Here is an 18147-nt window from a genome sequence, read left to right on the forward strand (position 1 = left end):
GAACTTTGTAACAAACCTCGTACACCTGAATTAATCAGTACTTGCAGTAATGTATATTGTTCGTCACTTATCAAATGAACTATGAACATCTAACATGTAATGTTGAGTTTTGAACACGTTAAACAATGAAACTCTGAACTCCTGTACACACGAATGAGTGGACAGACAAATGGACATCCTAAAACCACTTTTTCGGTATGCACGTAAATTCGCTGAACTATCTAATTAGTCTTTTTCCTCTCATGATCACAAGGCTTTTTTTCTTTTAACTCTTCTTTGCTCGTGTTTTACATTTATTTAAATAACGAAAATTTCATGTCATATCAAGCACAAATCGTAGTTTTCAGCTACAAAGATTTCCTAAAGGCTGCATTTACTAACATTACTACAGGGTTTTGTGAGATTCCATTTTTTATACACTATCCTCGGACAGAAGAAGTGAAAAAGACGTGAATAGCACAGGCCAAACAAGCATTCAATAGGAAAAGAGGACTGCTAACATCAAGAAATATGTCGTTGGACGTTTGAAAACGATTTATTAAGAATCTGGTATGGAGTATGGCGCTTTACGGATCAGAGATGTGAACATTGAGAAAAGCTGAAATATCTAACCTGGAAGCATTTGAAATGTGTTGGCGCAGAATACTGCGTATATCATGAAAAGAAAGGAAAAGGAACGAAGACGTACTAAAAGAAGCTAATGAGGAACGACAGATTATGAAGATAATAGAAAAAAGAAGAAACTGCATGCTTGGCCATCTTATTCGGCATTCCGACTGAATCACCGTTAGTAGAGGGAAAGGCAGAAGGAAAACCAGGAAGAGGAAGACCAAGGATAGAATATCTAGATGCAGTTATGAAAAGACCTTATCAAAGTATAAAACAGCTCTCTCAAGAGAGAAGTTTTAGAACTTCCATGTTCCCTACCAACCTATGGTTCAGATGAGAAAGAAGATTATAAAGATACGTGGTTTAGTACAGCAATACTCTTAAAAGCTTTGTAACGCGTAACAGACTTGTTGAAATGAAATGAAATCTTTCAGTTTAACATCTCTCAATTGTGCCCAATTTAGGCTAAGGGAGACGGATTAAGGCAAGTGAATGATGGAAGAATTGGAATGAGTGTGGGAGGAAACGGGAGTACCCCGAGAAAACCCACAGACACTATGTTGTCTGCCATAAGGTTATTTGGCTGGAAATCAAACCAGAAACCCAACTCAACACTGGACCACTAGGCCCTCCTAATAGTCTTGTTAAGGTATTAACAAACGATGTTTAGGTAATTGTGTTTCTTATACCGGCAGACACTATAACTCAGTTCTTTTGGTCAAACATGAAACCGACCACAAAACAAGGGCTTCACATTCTGCTAATAGCAACAAAAGGAAGTTCGGCTACTAGATAGGTCATTTTTAGTAAAATCCCATCTGTAATGAGCCGCATAACTTTTGTATATTACAAATACACAACAAGAGAAATGAAAGTTAAAAAACTACGAATAAATAACAAAAAGAACATACCTCTTGATTTCCTTTCCATAGTTCTCTGAGGAAGAGGTGCAGGAACCGGTGCGGGGGCTGGTGGTGATATATCGGGTAAGTTCTGAATTTCTGGCTTCTGAATGTCATTTTGTCTACTGTCTGGAGGTGGCACAGATGCAGCACCGGAACTAGAAAACGGAGCGGGTGGGGAAGAAACGTGGTGCTTCTGCTCATGGTAACGGCTCTCACTGCCTCGAACAGAATCTGAAACAAGAAGTTAAAATTTTAACATTTTACAAGTTCTGTACGATAAAAAAGATACTAAAACATTAATAATTAGCTGTGTACTGTTCTATGCAGAAGTGATCCTCAAATGTTTCATTAAAGAATACAAAGCGACGGAGTTCGTCATAATTCAAATTATCAGTATACTTTATTTTGATACGATGACACTTGTTTTACGTTGTTCCGCTTAATATAAAATGAATTTTTATCAATTATGTGCAAATTCTCATTATTTATCATTAATTAACTTCAAACACACCTGTTGCAGTAATTTTACAACAACAGTGTTGCCAGGGGCCGCGTTTCTGTAAAAAAAATAAAATAAAAATAATTACGGACTTGCATTAAATAGCCTTTTGATATGGCAACACTGCATCAACCTTGTCACATTTTCGCACCAATGGAATGGATAAATGTTGATACATACTATACATATACACAGGAATTCACCCGCAGAAAATCAGTTTTATGCAACTGAACATTGATTTTCTTCGTTTTGCAGATTTTTTATTTTACACTTACGCTAATTTCTTTCGTTACTACACAAAAATGTTACAAGTTTCAATAATTGTCATGATCTCGAAAATATCTACATAGAACATGCTTACATTTGTTTCAAGTCTCAGGTCTTTATCATTCTTAGATCAAAAGATATACGCAATCAAACTTTGGGTTGCGCGACTTTACGGACAGACTTTATATATATATATATATATATATCTATATATCTATATATATATATATATATATATATATATATATATATATATATATATATATGAACTAAAATTGGTCACCCTTCTCCACAATGAGCAGATGTAACTTAAGAATTCTTTAAAAAATGTCAACAAATTGCTTCTATTAATTTCGAGAAAATAAGACGCGCTCCTAAAAAGTTAGTAAACAAACGAAAAAACAATACTTTAATGGAATTTCTCAATATTTCTTCGAATTCAATAAAATGAAAAAATGAGTTAACTTTTCAAAATAATGTGTAAATGTACATGCAACTGTGAAAATGCAAATTGGGATCCTTTTTCCCCTCAAACGCAAAAATATTTGAAAGTTTAACATAATGAAAGTTATGGAGAGCAAACGTTACAGCTGCTCACGCCAATTCCCTATTTTCTTGTACCATTTTTTCCCCACTCAGTTATTGCAATAGATCCTAATTGTTATCACTATAAAACAAATTTATTATGATTTACATATTACACAACATATTAAAAGGTAACAAGAATTTTAGGAATGATACCAAAAATGGATCAGAAGATTGCGATCTTGGTCAAGAAATTTAGGAACTATAATAATAAAAAAAAATGCATCAAAAGATTGCGACCTTGGCCGATAATTAGTTTTTGGAACAGGAGCTATAAAATTTTTGAACGGCCCCTAAATCGAGTTTTCGTATTTTTTACGGAATAAGCATAATACTGAGTCAAGTGATAGTTCGGGTTTGGCTACACTATATGTAGTTCTTCAGATATAAGAACTACAAGAAAATTTTTGCCTGATATATATTGGATCTTTTGATCCAAAAACAACTTAAGTGATATTAAGTAAGTAGGAACACTACTTAAAAGCTTTTAACAATAATAGCAATGATTACTTGTTTCAAATACTTAGACTGACAAATTTTGATCTCAATTTGAATTTCTTCTGATTCCAATCGTTTTTTCTTGTCTTTTTTTTTTCCCCTCAAACACAAAAATATTTGAAAGTTTTAACCTCATGTAAATATAGGGAGCGAACATTACAGCTGCCCATGCCAATTCCCTAACCTCTATTTTCTTGTACCGATTTTTTTCAGTTATTGCAATAGACCTTTTAACTTAGCCATTTTCCTCCGTTTAAGTATTTCTTAAGAACTCTTATTTTCTCTTTTCTTCCAAAGCCGAATTGTATCTTGTTCTCGCACCTTTTACAGGAAGTAAGAGTTCTGGATCTGAAGCAAGCACTGACATCTAATTCCACCTATGTCGGCCAAACAATCTACCAGTTGTCATTGGGATACTGAAGAAGCCTCTTGCAAATTTTCTACCAATAAACTTTTGTTAATAGAAATATCGGACTCTACACTTGCATTTCCTTCTGAAATAATCCATGTCATTTTCTCACGACTCTACAGGTATTTGAGTTCACTTTTGCCACTTAGAACTAATCTATAAAACTCATCAAGGTTTGTTTTGCTTCCATCTGAAATAAAATAAGACACCAACACACTTTTAGACGATTGAAGAAAAGATTCGAACTCTTTCTGAACTAGCTCTGCTTTAACATCATCGAGTCGAAACGACTAATGGAGTATTTCAAAGCACTTCGTCATCCTTATTCGGGCAATTTTAGATTTATAAAAAAAAAAAAAAAAAAAAAAAAAAAAAAAAAAAAAAAAAAAAAACTCAGGATCAAGGCATGAAATGGCACGGGTAAGAGTATATCTAAGAGAACATTTTTCAAGTATTTTTTTCAGTAGTGCCTATCAAAAATTTTTGACGATCACTGAAGAAACTGCACTTGTCTACTTCTCTGACATCTTTAGGCTTCCCAATGTATTTTTTTCCCCCCTATCCCGAATCCTTTATCTACATTCTTTGGAGTTTTCAGATTACTTTTAACTTCTAGAGCTTGCCCTCAGTTTTCTTCGTTGGACATCGCCATTTAAATTTTATCATATATTAAAAAAAAAAAAAAAAACAGTTTATTACGGTGTGAAAAAGCATTGAGTAGTAGCAAATTACCCTCATTTACTTAACAGTACTTCTACACTATTATGTTCCTAACAGAAAGAAATGCTACCATTTATAACGTGAAGTGTAAAACAAAATCAAAATATCTTCATATATTACATTCTTATTAGAAATAATGTTGGTACAACTGTACATGAAGTAGTAACTACTTTACTTAACAAGTTTACATACCATACTATAAATACAATTCCTAAAACTCAACGAAAATCATTTATTTGTAGTGCTTCTTTCAACAAATAATGACAATTATTGGCTTATCTTAACAAATAGGTAAGATGGACAATAGTTTCATTTCCTGAGAAAAATACCCAATTTTTAATGATTTCCAGGTTAAGCACTATTTTCCCTGACTTCCGTTTTCCCAGTTTTCCAGATTTGTAAGAACCCTGACATTATGTATTTTGAAAAAAGTTTTCTTTTTTTCTTTTTTAAATTATGATTCTACGTTTCCTGAGTCAGATTATGTCCCAAAACTGTAGTTTCAAAACAAAATTGTCACTTTTAAGTAGAGATGAAAAAAAAGCAGTCTTTCTTTTTTTTTTTTTGGGGGGGGGGGGCAGAGAGAAATAATGGAAATTTTAGTTATTTTGACTTTTTATGACTTATTCACGTGCAGTTTCTCTGTGGTGGATTCTACAATTACGAAAGTAAATATACAATATCTTGTACTTGAGAGTCCTACTTTCGGTCTGGGTTTCCGAACTGCCATTGCCGTTGTTGCCTGCGAGTGAGCGAATAAGAGATTGGAGTGGGTGCGTCATAATGCAAAGGTCTTTTTACACCTGTCAATATCTAAAATTTAGTAACAAGTCTAGCAGGAAAGAAAATATACAAAACATGCAAACATAATGATAAAGACACTACATAAATTAGTAACGGTTATATCTCTTCTGGATTCCAAGCCATGTTGGCATAGCTGGAAATGAAGAAGCTGACCGTGTAGCGAAATTGCTGCCCTTGAAAGAGAGCTTCATCTCCGCATATTCAGCACGAATCTGCGTTCGCTATTCAACGCTCATTTGAATCAGCATTTGCAGCTCAATTGGAAACAGGTTGTCAACAAAAATTGCATGTACACAAAACCTGTACTTGGTATCTGGACCACCAGCTCAAGACCTCAACAGGAGGAACAAATTCTAACTCGATTTTGCATTTTACATTTACACTTAAGACATGGAATTCTACTTCGTGGAGAAACCCACTACTGTGTGCGGCCTGTGGAGCTAGACAAAGTATTCAACATCTATTTGCGGATTGTTACCATGCTCAACTTTGAGCTGACTTTTCCCTAGCAGCAGACATCTGAACACTGAAGATTGCTACCGAACGATCTCACGCAAGTTTTTGTGTTTGTCACCATCCTGTTACCGTCGATGTGATTGTCTCCTGTCTATTTTTAGCTTTCAGTTCAATTGATAACCTCGAGAAGTATATGACTACTTTTGTCTTTCATACTAACTTGGGCCATTTTTTTTACCCTTGCCACATAGCTCCAGCAAATGATTAATATCCCACTGTTACTAATGTACCTTACATCTCTAATAATCTATGGCATTATACTAAGATATGCTGCATGAACGGATGTCTTACTGTGCACATCAAGGGACAACTCACAAGTACTTTGAGATTAGCAACAGATTAAGATCTGCGTACATGACACGCAGAGACAACGTACAATTTTGTACACTGCAACCAGTTCAGCATTAAATATTGAAGAGAAGGCGTATAATTTAAAACTAGGTACATGTAGTTATTTAAAAAAAATCTTTGGAACCATCAGTAAAAAATACACTTAGGTCTTGAAATTGTTCTAAAAAGGAGCGGAACTTTTGTTGAAATTTCTGAGGGCTGGTGCTTGGATTTTTGTATTGAGACAGATGGAAAGAAATAGCTGGACGAAATATCTTCCAAGGAGATGTGGGTAGAAAACCCAACTTACAAAGGGGAAACTTCGAAAACAAAGTCATCGAAAAGTTCCAATCTCGAATTCCAGCTTCCAGTGCAAAAGAAGAAGGATGAAGCATCGACTTTGGATGAGCTAAACAGTAGAGCATCAGCCGATGACGACACTGAGTTAATGATAACTTGTGCACTTCAACATAAAAGCTGAGAATAGAACTGGTACGGAATGACCCAGTTACCAAACGTTTGTCAAGAAGATGGACACTGTTCAGTTGACGTAATGTGGTAAATCTGGCTGACTCATAAACAATGTATCCATAGTCGAACTTTGACCAGATTAAAGTACGATACAGTCGTAGAAGGACAAGGCGATCAGCACCTTAATGGCAGACCACTCTTTCAGAAGATTTAGTATTCTTAGATATTGATATTTTAGCTCTCGTGGAAGACCTGCCTAAGACAGTCGATGATCAAATTGGGGGCCCAGAAATCTGATGTTGGCAACAAAAGACAAACGTGGAAGTTAGTCTTTGTCCATGGAGAACGTTGCTGACCACCGTGAAATTCTGTTCAGAGTGAGTTCTAATTGTCTAGCAGAAACACAAGAGATCACAGGAGTGGCAATAAAATGCAAGAAGCGGTTGGTGTAGAAAGAGATACGACATCGTACTCCTCAAAGAAGTAGCTGACGAAAAATCCCATAACGTAAAGTGGTGTCATAAGTCTTCAGAAGATCAAAGAAGATGGCGAACCAGATGTTGGCGGTAAAGAAAAGAATCATGGATTGCAATGTCAAGATGAAAGGTTATCAGCAGTGGAACGGAAATTCCGAAAATCACACTGGAAATTGGAAAACAAAGGAGTTAATTTTCAAATACCACACTATATTTTCTCCAATAACTCACATAAGAATTAGTTAAGGTTATTGTCTTATAACTCGAGCTGGACGAAGAGGTTTCCCTGGTTTCAGGATAGAAAGAATAAGCTTCACGACAGGCAGCAGGAAAGGGTCCTTTAATCCAGATACGATTATAGAAGTCTAAAACAGTTGTTTACAGAGTTGGTCCACGTGCAATGCTTCTAGTGCTGGTGAGAGCAGTGTTCAAAGCAGTGAAAGGCAAGTTTTAATCTTCATTGTTTGGTGACACAAAATGTAAGTCTGTACCCTGCTTGTGCTTTAACTTTCGATTCGTTTTCCGCAAGGAGTACAGAAATGTCGACGGAGGAGGAATAGTCCTAAAGACGACGAACTTTTGACTGAACAGCATTCATTGAACTATTTGCCGCACCAGCTACGTCGTTTTCCTTGAATGAAGTAGCATGCTCTGGCACGAACGTGATGAAACTGCCAAATTGTCAACAGTAGGAACATTATTAAAGTGAAGTGCTCGGCGTCCTGTAAGAATAGCTTTATGTATTTCTTCCGACCACCAAGGAAAACTACGTTTTCCAAGAGCCCCGCCTAACACTCGAACAAAGGCATTACGAATAGATATCACACTTGCTTGCAAGGTTCAAAGTGTTCATCGACAGGAAGTTGGGGGTCAAAGTCAAAGCTGCCGGAAAACTGCCACCTGTATGCAGATCGTAACAAGGCAATTGAGTACACTGTGAAGCGGATAGTCCAGTGAGAATGATCCACGCCACTGACTTACCTGCAAATCGTGGGCTGCAGACAGAAAGATCTAGATGTGAATATGTTCTTGTCGCAATGGAAAAATGTGTTTGATTATCATTATTTAATAAGATAGGTGTGAAGCATCGAGAAAAGTTGCAAATTCTCGATCTCAAGACTCGGAACGCGAGGAACCCCCAGTTTATTATAAGAGTTGAAGGTTTCCACCAGAATAACTGCACCTGGGAGTTGTCAATGTTATCGAGATCAACCGATGTAAAAGCTTCAGATTTTGCATATAGATGTTACAAAAAGCGGTCGATTGTGCAAAGAAAATTCGTTGCCAGCAAACATACGTTATGCAACTACCATATTCCAAATGTTTTGGTAGCCTAACCATCCATCTACTGGTTTCCTAAATTCAATCTGGGAGGGGAAAAACATACCATAAACCAAGAAACAGACACAGCTTGCTTCCATCTTGTTTCCTGTCCGGAAAACATTTTATCCTAAGCTTCAGAGAATTCAGTTTACAAAATCAAAGCTATGAACAACTATTTTGGGTATAATGTTAGTTTAACACCATTATTCACAGAGATCCTTCTTTCTTTATTTATTTTTATTACAGGTCTCATGTGATACGTGATCTGTTACTGTGTAAGCCTGAACTTTGGTATATTGCTGTGGCAGCAACCCAAAACATTCGTCATAGGACAGGGGAAGATGCAGCGAACCACAGCACAATTCGCTGAGGTTCCAGAAATTTCATACGTGTTGTGAAATTGTCGAAGCTAAGCTAAGATTCGGCCACTCCACGACACGCCATTGAGAAAAATCCATGCCCCAGCACACGACGATTGTCAAACCAACTTGGCATGCACCAATTCATTGTAATGTGTCACCTTCACGAAGTGAGGAAAACCACCAGGAGTTTCCGCATTGTGCAACAGGAGTTGACTTCAGCTAAGGCCCAGAGGAGAATGGATATTTGCTGTCAACTGGTGCAAAATCCGCGTGATGTGCATTTCCTGAAATTGATTGTCACATGCCACGAAATGTGTTTTTCCGAAATTCGAATGTGCAAAAACAATGGTTGCGCAAGGGTTAACTTCCAAAAACAATTATTAAACAGGGCCGTTTCGTTCATTAAGTCATGCAGGTGGAACTACGAGGGGTAATTCATTTCGAGATCGTTCCTAACGATTCTACCATAAATGGTAACCTTTATTCCGAACAATTAGCGCAAATGTATACAAAAATATCCTGCATTTGTGAACTGAAAGCGCGCCCTTGGCATAACACTAAAGGTTGCTCAACAGGATAACGTAAAATCACACTCGACTCGAAAAACGAAAACAAACAAACAAACAAACAAACAAACAAACAAAAAAAAAAAAAAAAAACTGATGGCATCGCAGTGATGCCATCTGCCACTTCGGACTACCATCTGTTTCGATCTATAGCGCACGTCCTGAAATAATGATGCTTCAAATCAGCGGGAGGTGAAAACATGAGTGACTGGCTTCTCTGCCTCTAAGGACAAGACGTGGTATCGACGTGGGAGGAATTGGCAGGAAAAGTGACTGCACACAGTCCAACACGACGGACTATACTTTGAACATTAATCTGCTTTCATTATAGTGTAATATGAATACAGGTATGTAGTGTACCAGAATATTGCAAAATTTATGACTTACCCTTATAGTTATAACCATGGTTTAAACCAGCTGGTTATATTATTTTTATATATTAGGGTGGTCCTTAATTACATGGCGAAATTGCTTTTTCCGAATTTCTTTGCTCCCAGCCCCTAAATTGGTTCCATGTCGGACCCAATTTATCCATGAAAAAAATTGGCTCAATCGAAGAATATTTAACCGACCCCCAAGCGACCTAAAGTTTGAATGCATATCCAATATGATAATATATAGGAAAAGTCTGGGATAAACCCTTCTTACTTTAAAGCGGCTGAAAGGAAAGGGACCAAATCTTGGATACAGGGATTGGGAGTAATCCACATCAGACTCTGAGAAATAGCATGATTGCGGCCATTTTGAAGTACGCAATTTTGTATTCGGACCCAAAATTTTAAATGGAAATGTTTTGTGACATCGTTTTTGGGTAACCTTTCATTATAAAAACATATCTTCCTATATTGTCAACTTATCTCTGGTCATTTAATTCTTTTTAGCTTTGAAATAATAGTTTATTATTTTTCAATATTGTTTTTCTTTCTTTATAGGTTAATGAAATATTAATAAACTATTACATACATGTAACAAGGAAATAATTATATATGTTGTTATATAATTACATCCCGTCGAAATACACACCAGCCTAGGCTATATTGAAATTATTTATATGAAATGAAATGATAATGAATGTTTAAAATGATAATAAAAGAAAGCTGAAGGCTGTGGATAATTAGCCAAATTCTACTGCATCATTAAGCCAATTTTTGTAGCATGTGGATACATTTTTCTGTGTTCACTGACTATCTGCAATATCTATTGTTTCTCTTTTTCGGCCTTTGTTAAAATGTTCCCGTATTCTTGTATCAGTTTTACACCTCTCTCTGCAACATCTTTCACCACCACAATGTTTTTCAATATATTCAACCCACGTTGAAAGTTCACGTCTTCTTTCCAAGTAGATGGGCATGTGCATTTCTTTCTTTACTTTATGGTTTAATTCAAATAAGGGAAACTATTCAACAATCTTATAAATCTGCAGCCCGTACAGAGATATAAACTCACAGAATATTAAGTTTTATTACTTCCGAGCTTTTATTTTCCATAATTGATAATTATTACATGTTCAGAGATAAGTGGAAAATAAAGGCATACGTCTGTTTGTCGTCAAAAGCTACCTCAAAATTATATATCATACGAGGTCTTTTCTATTTAAAATTTTATGCTCGAATATAAGATGGTGGACGTAAAGATATGCCTCATCTCGGTCACTACTCAGTATCAGGTATGGATCTACTTCTACAACCTCTATCCAAGATATGATTCCTTTCCCTCAGCCATTTTTAAGTTATAAGAGTTTATTACAAACTTTTGCCATATACTATACATTGTAAATCATTCAGATGTTTAGGTCGCTTGGCGGTCGGTTAAATATTCTTCGATTGAGCCCATTTTTTTCACAGATTAATTTAGTCCGACATGGAACCAATTTAGGGGTTGGGAGCAAAAATATATATATATATATATATATATATATATATATATATATATATATATACTGGTTTAAACCAAAATAAGAAAAAGAAAGAAAAATGCTTTAAATCGTGTGAAATTCACAGTGATGTTTCCACACATCAAACCATCTGCATTAGTTTTATCTCCTTTTCAGCTTTTAATCAAGGCGTCCCGGGTGTTCAATTCTCGGTCGAACTACAACTCTTCTTTCAAGTATTAACCAAGTAGAGGTTCGCATGTCACCTTAAGCGAAAGTCTCCTTGATAACCTCGGTATTACATAAGGGTGTTAAGCCTAAACATACGAAACGTAACCAAACTGTATATTTCCGCTTGCCTGAATGCCCGTTGTTTTATAAAGAAGCCAAGGTTGCTTAACTATATTGATAGAAATTGGCAAAGTATATCAGCTGCCTACGTAGTCAACATTAGCTTGGATTGGACTTTGTTTTAATTTTATTCAATTGTATCTACATACTAAATTCGTAATTTAATACCTCAGTTCTAGCGTACTGATTGTGATACGTTGACCTTAAATTTTACTTACAAATACATTTAAAGTAATAGCAGGATTTTCCCAATGGCTAAGGCGGGAGTTTCCCGATTTATATATAATTCTGTATAATGTTTTTACTTGTGTAACTTTATCTTTTTGTCTTTCTGAAATGACTCTTGACAATTATATTAACAAGTAGGCCTATGTAAAGATCAGTACAACGTATTTTTATCAGGAGTCCTTCGTGAGTGAGTCGGCAGGCTCATCGCATTTGTGATAAATTAGTCCCGGTTTCGTGTCCAAATGGAGAATTTCTCTTGATGTACGCCGAGACGCGGTTTGGACTCCCTTTAAGCTTATGTGACCCCTTCCAGCATAATCCTGTTGTTGCATAATAACACCAAGGAGAAACAAACTTATTTCTGTCCATTTATAATATAAAAACAGAGCAAATTATTTAAACCAAAAAACCTGATTTAAACAAAATAAATAAATAAATAAATAAATAAAAATAAATAAAAAATAAAATAAGAAAAAATTATGGTTTTTGCCAACCCTGGTTATAACGAAGTTTTAGTTTCTTCATAAATTTTAAACGATAAATTTGTTCCGTGAAACGTACTACATTTTCAGAACAGTTATCACTACCACCACTTTTTAGTAAAACATTTTTGTCACTGAACGTTAACCTAAAAAGTTTTCTTTGATTCTTGAATTTTTTTTCAGGATTTTAGTTTCAGAGTACAGTAATTAAATGTATTTTGTGTGTGTTAGAAACAGTGGTTTCTTTCGAGCCTTTGCATCGGACATTTTCACATCCTTCTATCCATTTTAAAATTTATTCTATTTCGCTGAGCCTAGTTTCGGTGACGAACAGTGCCCAGTTCTTTGCCTCAAAACCGGTAATTTCTTTCAGGAGGGAATTTAACAACTGGCTGTGGAATCCGATGGAGACTATTTTCCTGACTAACGGTAGTGTTCGAGGTAAGTTATCGTTCTTTTCCTCACGATGCAAAAATACGACATTACTTACGGGATGATTTGGCACTATAGATGCACTCAATTCCAATGCTTTTTCAGTTTTGTCATCGTAAGGCCACGAACTTTCTATAATTACATTTCTTGTTCTCATCACATTGCTTTATGGATTGTGTTTTAGAACTTTGTATTCCCTGTCTTCTAGATCTTGCTGGTATTTTGAATTGTACTAAGTTTTTCCATAATTACCAGTTTGTTTCTCTAATCTTAGTGCACCACAATATTCTTAAACACCTTCTGTCCTTAAAGTACCAGCTTGTTCAAATCCTGTTTCTTCTCCCTTGCAACTATTTTATTTACTGCAATGTGAACACTGCTTATGAATTCTGTATTAAAACTACTTTATCTTCATCTTCTAGCAAACTTTTACAATAAATCTGAATAGACAATGTGTTTTCACTAATCCACTAGAATCCGCATATACCCAGGACATCTATTGAACATACGAAGACATTCATACAAGAGTAAAACTGCAATGAAAACTAAAAATGAAATCCTTTAAGTTTTACGTCCCACAGTTATTCCGGCTAGACTGAAGGAGACTGTGATGATGAGAAGGGAGAACCCCTAGAAAACCCACACACATGGTCTTGTCCACCACAAAGCTCACTCGGCGCGAGCTGGGATCAAACCAAAGACCCCAGGCACCAGAGGTGAACGCTCTACCACTGAGAAACCGCGGCCCATGTAATCAATAGGAAAAAGAAAATACACATTAGATAGAAAGATCATATCCGTAATACCAACTACAACGATGTTTCATCACGCCTTTGAAAGCAGATTATATATATATATATATATATATATAGATATAGATAGATAGATAGATAGATAGATAGATAGATAGATATAGATAGATAGATAGATAGTAAGTTACTAGAAATTGGATTTACCTTACTGTCACCTTTATCGTCGTAACCAATCACAAAAAAAGTAGGACAATGGCTTATGATTCATACTATGTGAAAAACTCACCTGAAACCCTCACGATGTTATTGTACATGATTACTTGTTTAAATCAATTCCAATTTGTATTATCCCCACAACAGAACAAATTCTACGATTGAATACTGTAATAAATCATTAACAATACAGTTACCAGGGAGAGTTAAGTACCACTTAAATGCATCTATCGAGCATCTCTATAGATCGCTTACATTAATGATTCCTGTTAAAGTTCATGTTTTTCCAGCTTCTAGCAACTCCTACACTTGAATGTTCATGGTTTCGTCCTACAAATATTTTGAATACTACTCTGCTCGTACTAATCATGCAATTCAAACCTGGACAAAGGAAATTAACTCACCTGTTCTTACAGGAACAGCTTCTGCCAAGTTGCGAACTTTATGACTTTTTCCTTCCATTCCATTGACTTTTGCTTCCATTATTCTGTTCTGTGGTGGAGGAGCAGTCGACATATTCGGATTTTGTTGAGGATTCGGTGAGTGAACAGTTCCATAGGTAGGTGGTGTTTGACTTGGCAACGTCGGAATGGGTTGAGGTGGCGGCGGTGCATGGTGTTGATTTGTATTAACAGTGGCTCCCGACGCCGGTGGATGAGAGTAGGAAGGTGCCGCCGCCACTTGACTTGACGATGGAGCTCCATGGTGGATCACAGGTGCTGACGCAGGAGTGTTGGTCGTCGCTGGTGGAGACGAGGAGTGGTAGGAGTTGTATTGCTTGGACTGTCCGTGGTGTGGAGGTGGCGTAGAACGTATCAATTTTCCAGTTTGCGGGTTCTTTCGCTTGGCTGGAGGCACGTATTTTCCGTCCCCTGAACTTGAGTTACATTCGCCAGGCCTTACAACAGCTGCGAACCGTTCTTCTTCGTCTCCGTTCTCTAGTTCCAGTCGTTTTTTATACATTGGACTATTCTCTATTTCATTCGCTATCTTTGCCGCTTTCGCTTCAGCATCTCTGAAAAAGAAAAAAAGATCATGATACAAAGTTATAAATATGTATATTCTTAGTTATAGCACTCCATTATTTTGTTTCGAAATTAAATGATTAGGTTCATCTCCATAGTTACGAATCCTGGCTGGAGATGCCACTTTATAGCAGGCTCTACGCCAGCTACTTTACTGCATTACTGCTTCTCAAAGAAAAAAAAATCATTTTTATGAATCCTAAATAATTTAGTTATCGCAATAGTTGGATCCCAAATAAATATGCTATTATTTATCACTACTATTACTGTTATGCGCAACGGTTATCCATTTTTGAGAAAATAGAAAATTATTTAGTGCATCCAAGAACTTCTGGTAATGGCATTCTGATAAGCAGTCTCAAATATTTTATCCTTAAATCTCTATATAGTCATCCCATGAACTACTATCTTCTTCAGATTTCTATTCTTTCTTTATACTAATGAAAGGTGATTTCTGAATGCTAGTAAAACTTTTATTTCTTTTTGTTAACAGCGAAAGAAAACTCAGAAATCAATAGAATAATAAAAGAAGAAAGAAAAAAGAAAAGAAAACCTATTCAAAACTACTGTCATTAATTTCAAGAGGATGATTTTAAATTTGGACAATAAACAATTATCTTTACATTCCAATTATTGTTATTCTCTGATGCCGACTATCTATGGATAGTTTATTTCTGTATTTCACTGTATATAAAATATCACAATAAATTATCGCGGTTAAACATATTTCTAATCATTTAAGTAGTTAGTTGCAAAACTACAATATTTAACGTTTTGGTCAGTCTAGGTACAGTTTCATTCAGGTATTCAATATATTATAAACGTATAGATTATATCCATATTACTTTTTTGCAACTATTCACGGTAATACCAATTCACAGATTTCTTCATTAGATCTCTCTCATTTGACATGGGGTTCACATATTTAAACATATTATATTTCAATATTCGAATTCAAATTGTCATTACACGTCACCACATGCATTAATTACATTATAACACATTCAAATCAATTGTATATATATGTTGCTAACTAATAGAAGCCCTAATCTAACTTAACCTAAACATATTATCGACATATCTAAAGTACCCAAGAAAATAAAATTATCGCACTCTTCTAGGCATTTCCCGTGAACGACGTATGAAAATTATTACCTAGACTGAACTTAAAGTAGCATATGAGATAGTTGCTTTAAAGCAGGCTAGATTTATTTATTAATATTAATTGGCAGCATTCAGATCACTATTAAATTATCGCATATAACACGATTTGATTTACAAATTTTCTGAGTTAACTATATCTGATATTAAATAACGTATTCCATATTTAAGAATAATAAAATGGATGACTATAATCAGAGGACACTTATGCATTATCATAGACCTGTCAGCGATAAAGTTAATCCACCCCCATATACCCCCATAGGCCTACCCAGAATTATATGCAGACTGGACGAGTTTAGTTGCTCATAAGAAATTTAGTGTTCTTCTGTAAATTCACCATCACTATACAAAGTTCTCTAAATAGCAATGTTCACTTTTACTCAAATTCACAAGTTAATAACAAGATGGCTACCCCAAATGGTTACAAATTCCCGTGGAAATTAATATTCAAAGTTTTAGGTTTCAACACTTAATTGGCAAGTACCCAACTTTTCAATTAATCTAAAGGTTGTCCTGATTTTAATTTTTATAAGGTTTATGGCAAAATTGCACTTTTGCGGCGATATTTTCTAAATTCTGGTTACTGTGTAACAAACCAATTACCGGTTTGTTTACATTGGATCCGTATTGTTATGTGTACCGGTTGAAATCGAAGTTGGTTCCCGCATAATATTACTGTGCCCAGTTTTGTTACGTGTAAGTCTACACTAATTTAATGTTAATTTGTTTTTCAGTTTCGTTACGTGTAAGTTTACACTAATTTAATGTTAATTTGTTTTATATTGTTAGTACAAGGAATGGCACAAAAGAATACATGCACTCAATTACACATCCGGAAATCTTTTAAAACTAGTCCTTACTGATTTACTTCAAACTGTAACCGTTTCTTTAACGTCCATATCGTATTCTTAGCTCACACATACGAACAATTAATATAAGTAAAATTAAATACTATTGAAAATTTTACCTTAAAATTTCATCGAATACGATGTAGTTATATTTTATTCATTTGTTACCTACTTCGGCTTTCTTTTGTTACATTATATTACTGCTAACATGGCGATTTCTTCGGTTATTGCCGCAAGAGGGCGTTCGAATCGCTATACGTGGAACTAACAGTGTCAAAGATGGCGGCTCGGCGGTAAAAAGAAATCCTCTGTTACTATGACGATATCCAAATAATTACCGGGAGAAGATAATCTTTTAATTAGTTAATTATTGAATAGAGTTTTCGGTAAGTTAGATATTAAATTAGATATAGAAATTTCATGATTTTTACAGTTAGATTCTTGTGTTGATATGTATTTATGGTAAAATTATGCGAATTATAATCAAAGATATAATAGTAGAAACCGCGTTTATAGAGGCCTGGCTACGAGTGTAAGATGACGTAGTGGAATATTAGATTTCAGTGCGGAAAAACGATGGCTTGTTAGCTCCTTCAGAACTTTTGAAATTCTATAACTAAAAAGTGTAATTCGGCCTGTAACCTAATCAAAATCATGGTTTAGACTAACCTAAGACGTTATTTGGAAGAAATAGATACGGAGGAGTCTAACAAAAGTCAAAATTTAGTGAAAACCTTTTTCGGCCACAAGCCATCGAATGTCATCTCCGCCATTACTAGACATATGCAGTAATGGAATGGGAGATGTAATTTATCGAAGCTGATTGCTGCGGCGGACCGGAAAGATATTCTACGTTCGTGGAGTGTGTAGCCGGTGTACCGAAGGAGTCATTTCTCGATTTTAAATAAGAAAGTAGTTGAAACCTACTTTGCGAAGTTTGATCGCCCAGCTCAATATGGGGACTATTATTCTGTGAAACCTGCGGATAATATGGTAACATCTTTTCTTATTTTTCTTATAAACAGTATAGCAGTTCAGCAAATGGCATCTTTAAGAATCAGGATGTGTAACTAAATTAAAGTGCGTTACGCGTCTCTGAACTTGTCAATCGTCATTATCCACTTATGCTACGTAATTGAATTATTAAATCTTATGTGTGCCTCTACGTAAATTTGAAAAATATGTATGTTGATATTAGGGTAATATTTTACTTTGTACGTACCTTTCGATGGCAATGTACCTTGAAAATTTTGAATATTTAGATTAGATCGTTTATGTTAAATACATTACTGAATTATGTCTCAAATTATGTCCCGTGATGATGCCTTATTTTGTGAAATATTTGCTGTAGGTTAGGTTAGGTCTAATTTTGCAAATGTGTGATCCATAATATCTATGTAGGTGAGGTTAGATTTTCTTTTACCCGTGTTTTCCAAATT

General features: G+C 35.4%; 1 protein-coding gene across 3 annotated transcripts in view; it reads right to left on the bottom strand.

Moving 5' to 3' along the window:
* The window catches only part of LOC145693095 (uncharacterized), a 92057-nt gene that overhangs the window by 36152 nt on the left and 37758 nt on the right, over positions 1–18147 (bottom strand). For all 3 annotated transcript variants that reach the window (XM_081768787.1, XM_081768786.1, XM_081768788.1), the window contains exons 6-7: positions 14076–14686; positions 1521–1745 (exon numbers count right to left, since the gene is read on the bottom strand). In XM_081768787.1, coding sequence (XP_081624913.1) covers positions 1521–1745; positions 14076–14686 — 836 coding nt within the window. The remainder of the gene's footprint in view (positions 1–1520; positions 1746–14075; positions 14687–18147) is intronic.

The sequence above is a fragment of the Thermobia domestica genome, chromosome 8 (assembly GCF_964235325.1).
Source record: "Thermobia domestica chromosome 8, izTheDome1.hap1.1, whole genome shotgun sequence".
Taxonomy (NCBI): Eukaryota; Metazoa; Arthropoda; class Insecta; order Zygentoma; family Lepismatidae; genus Thermobia; species Thermobia domestica.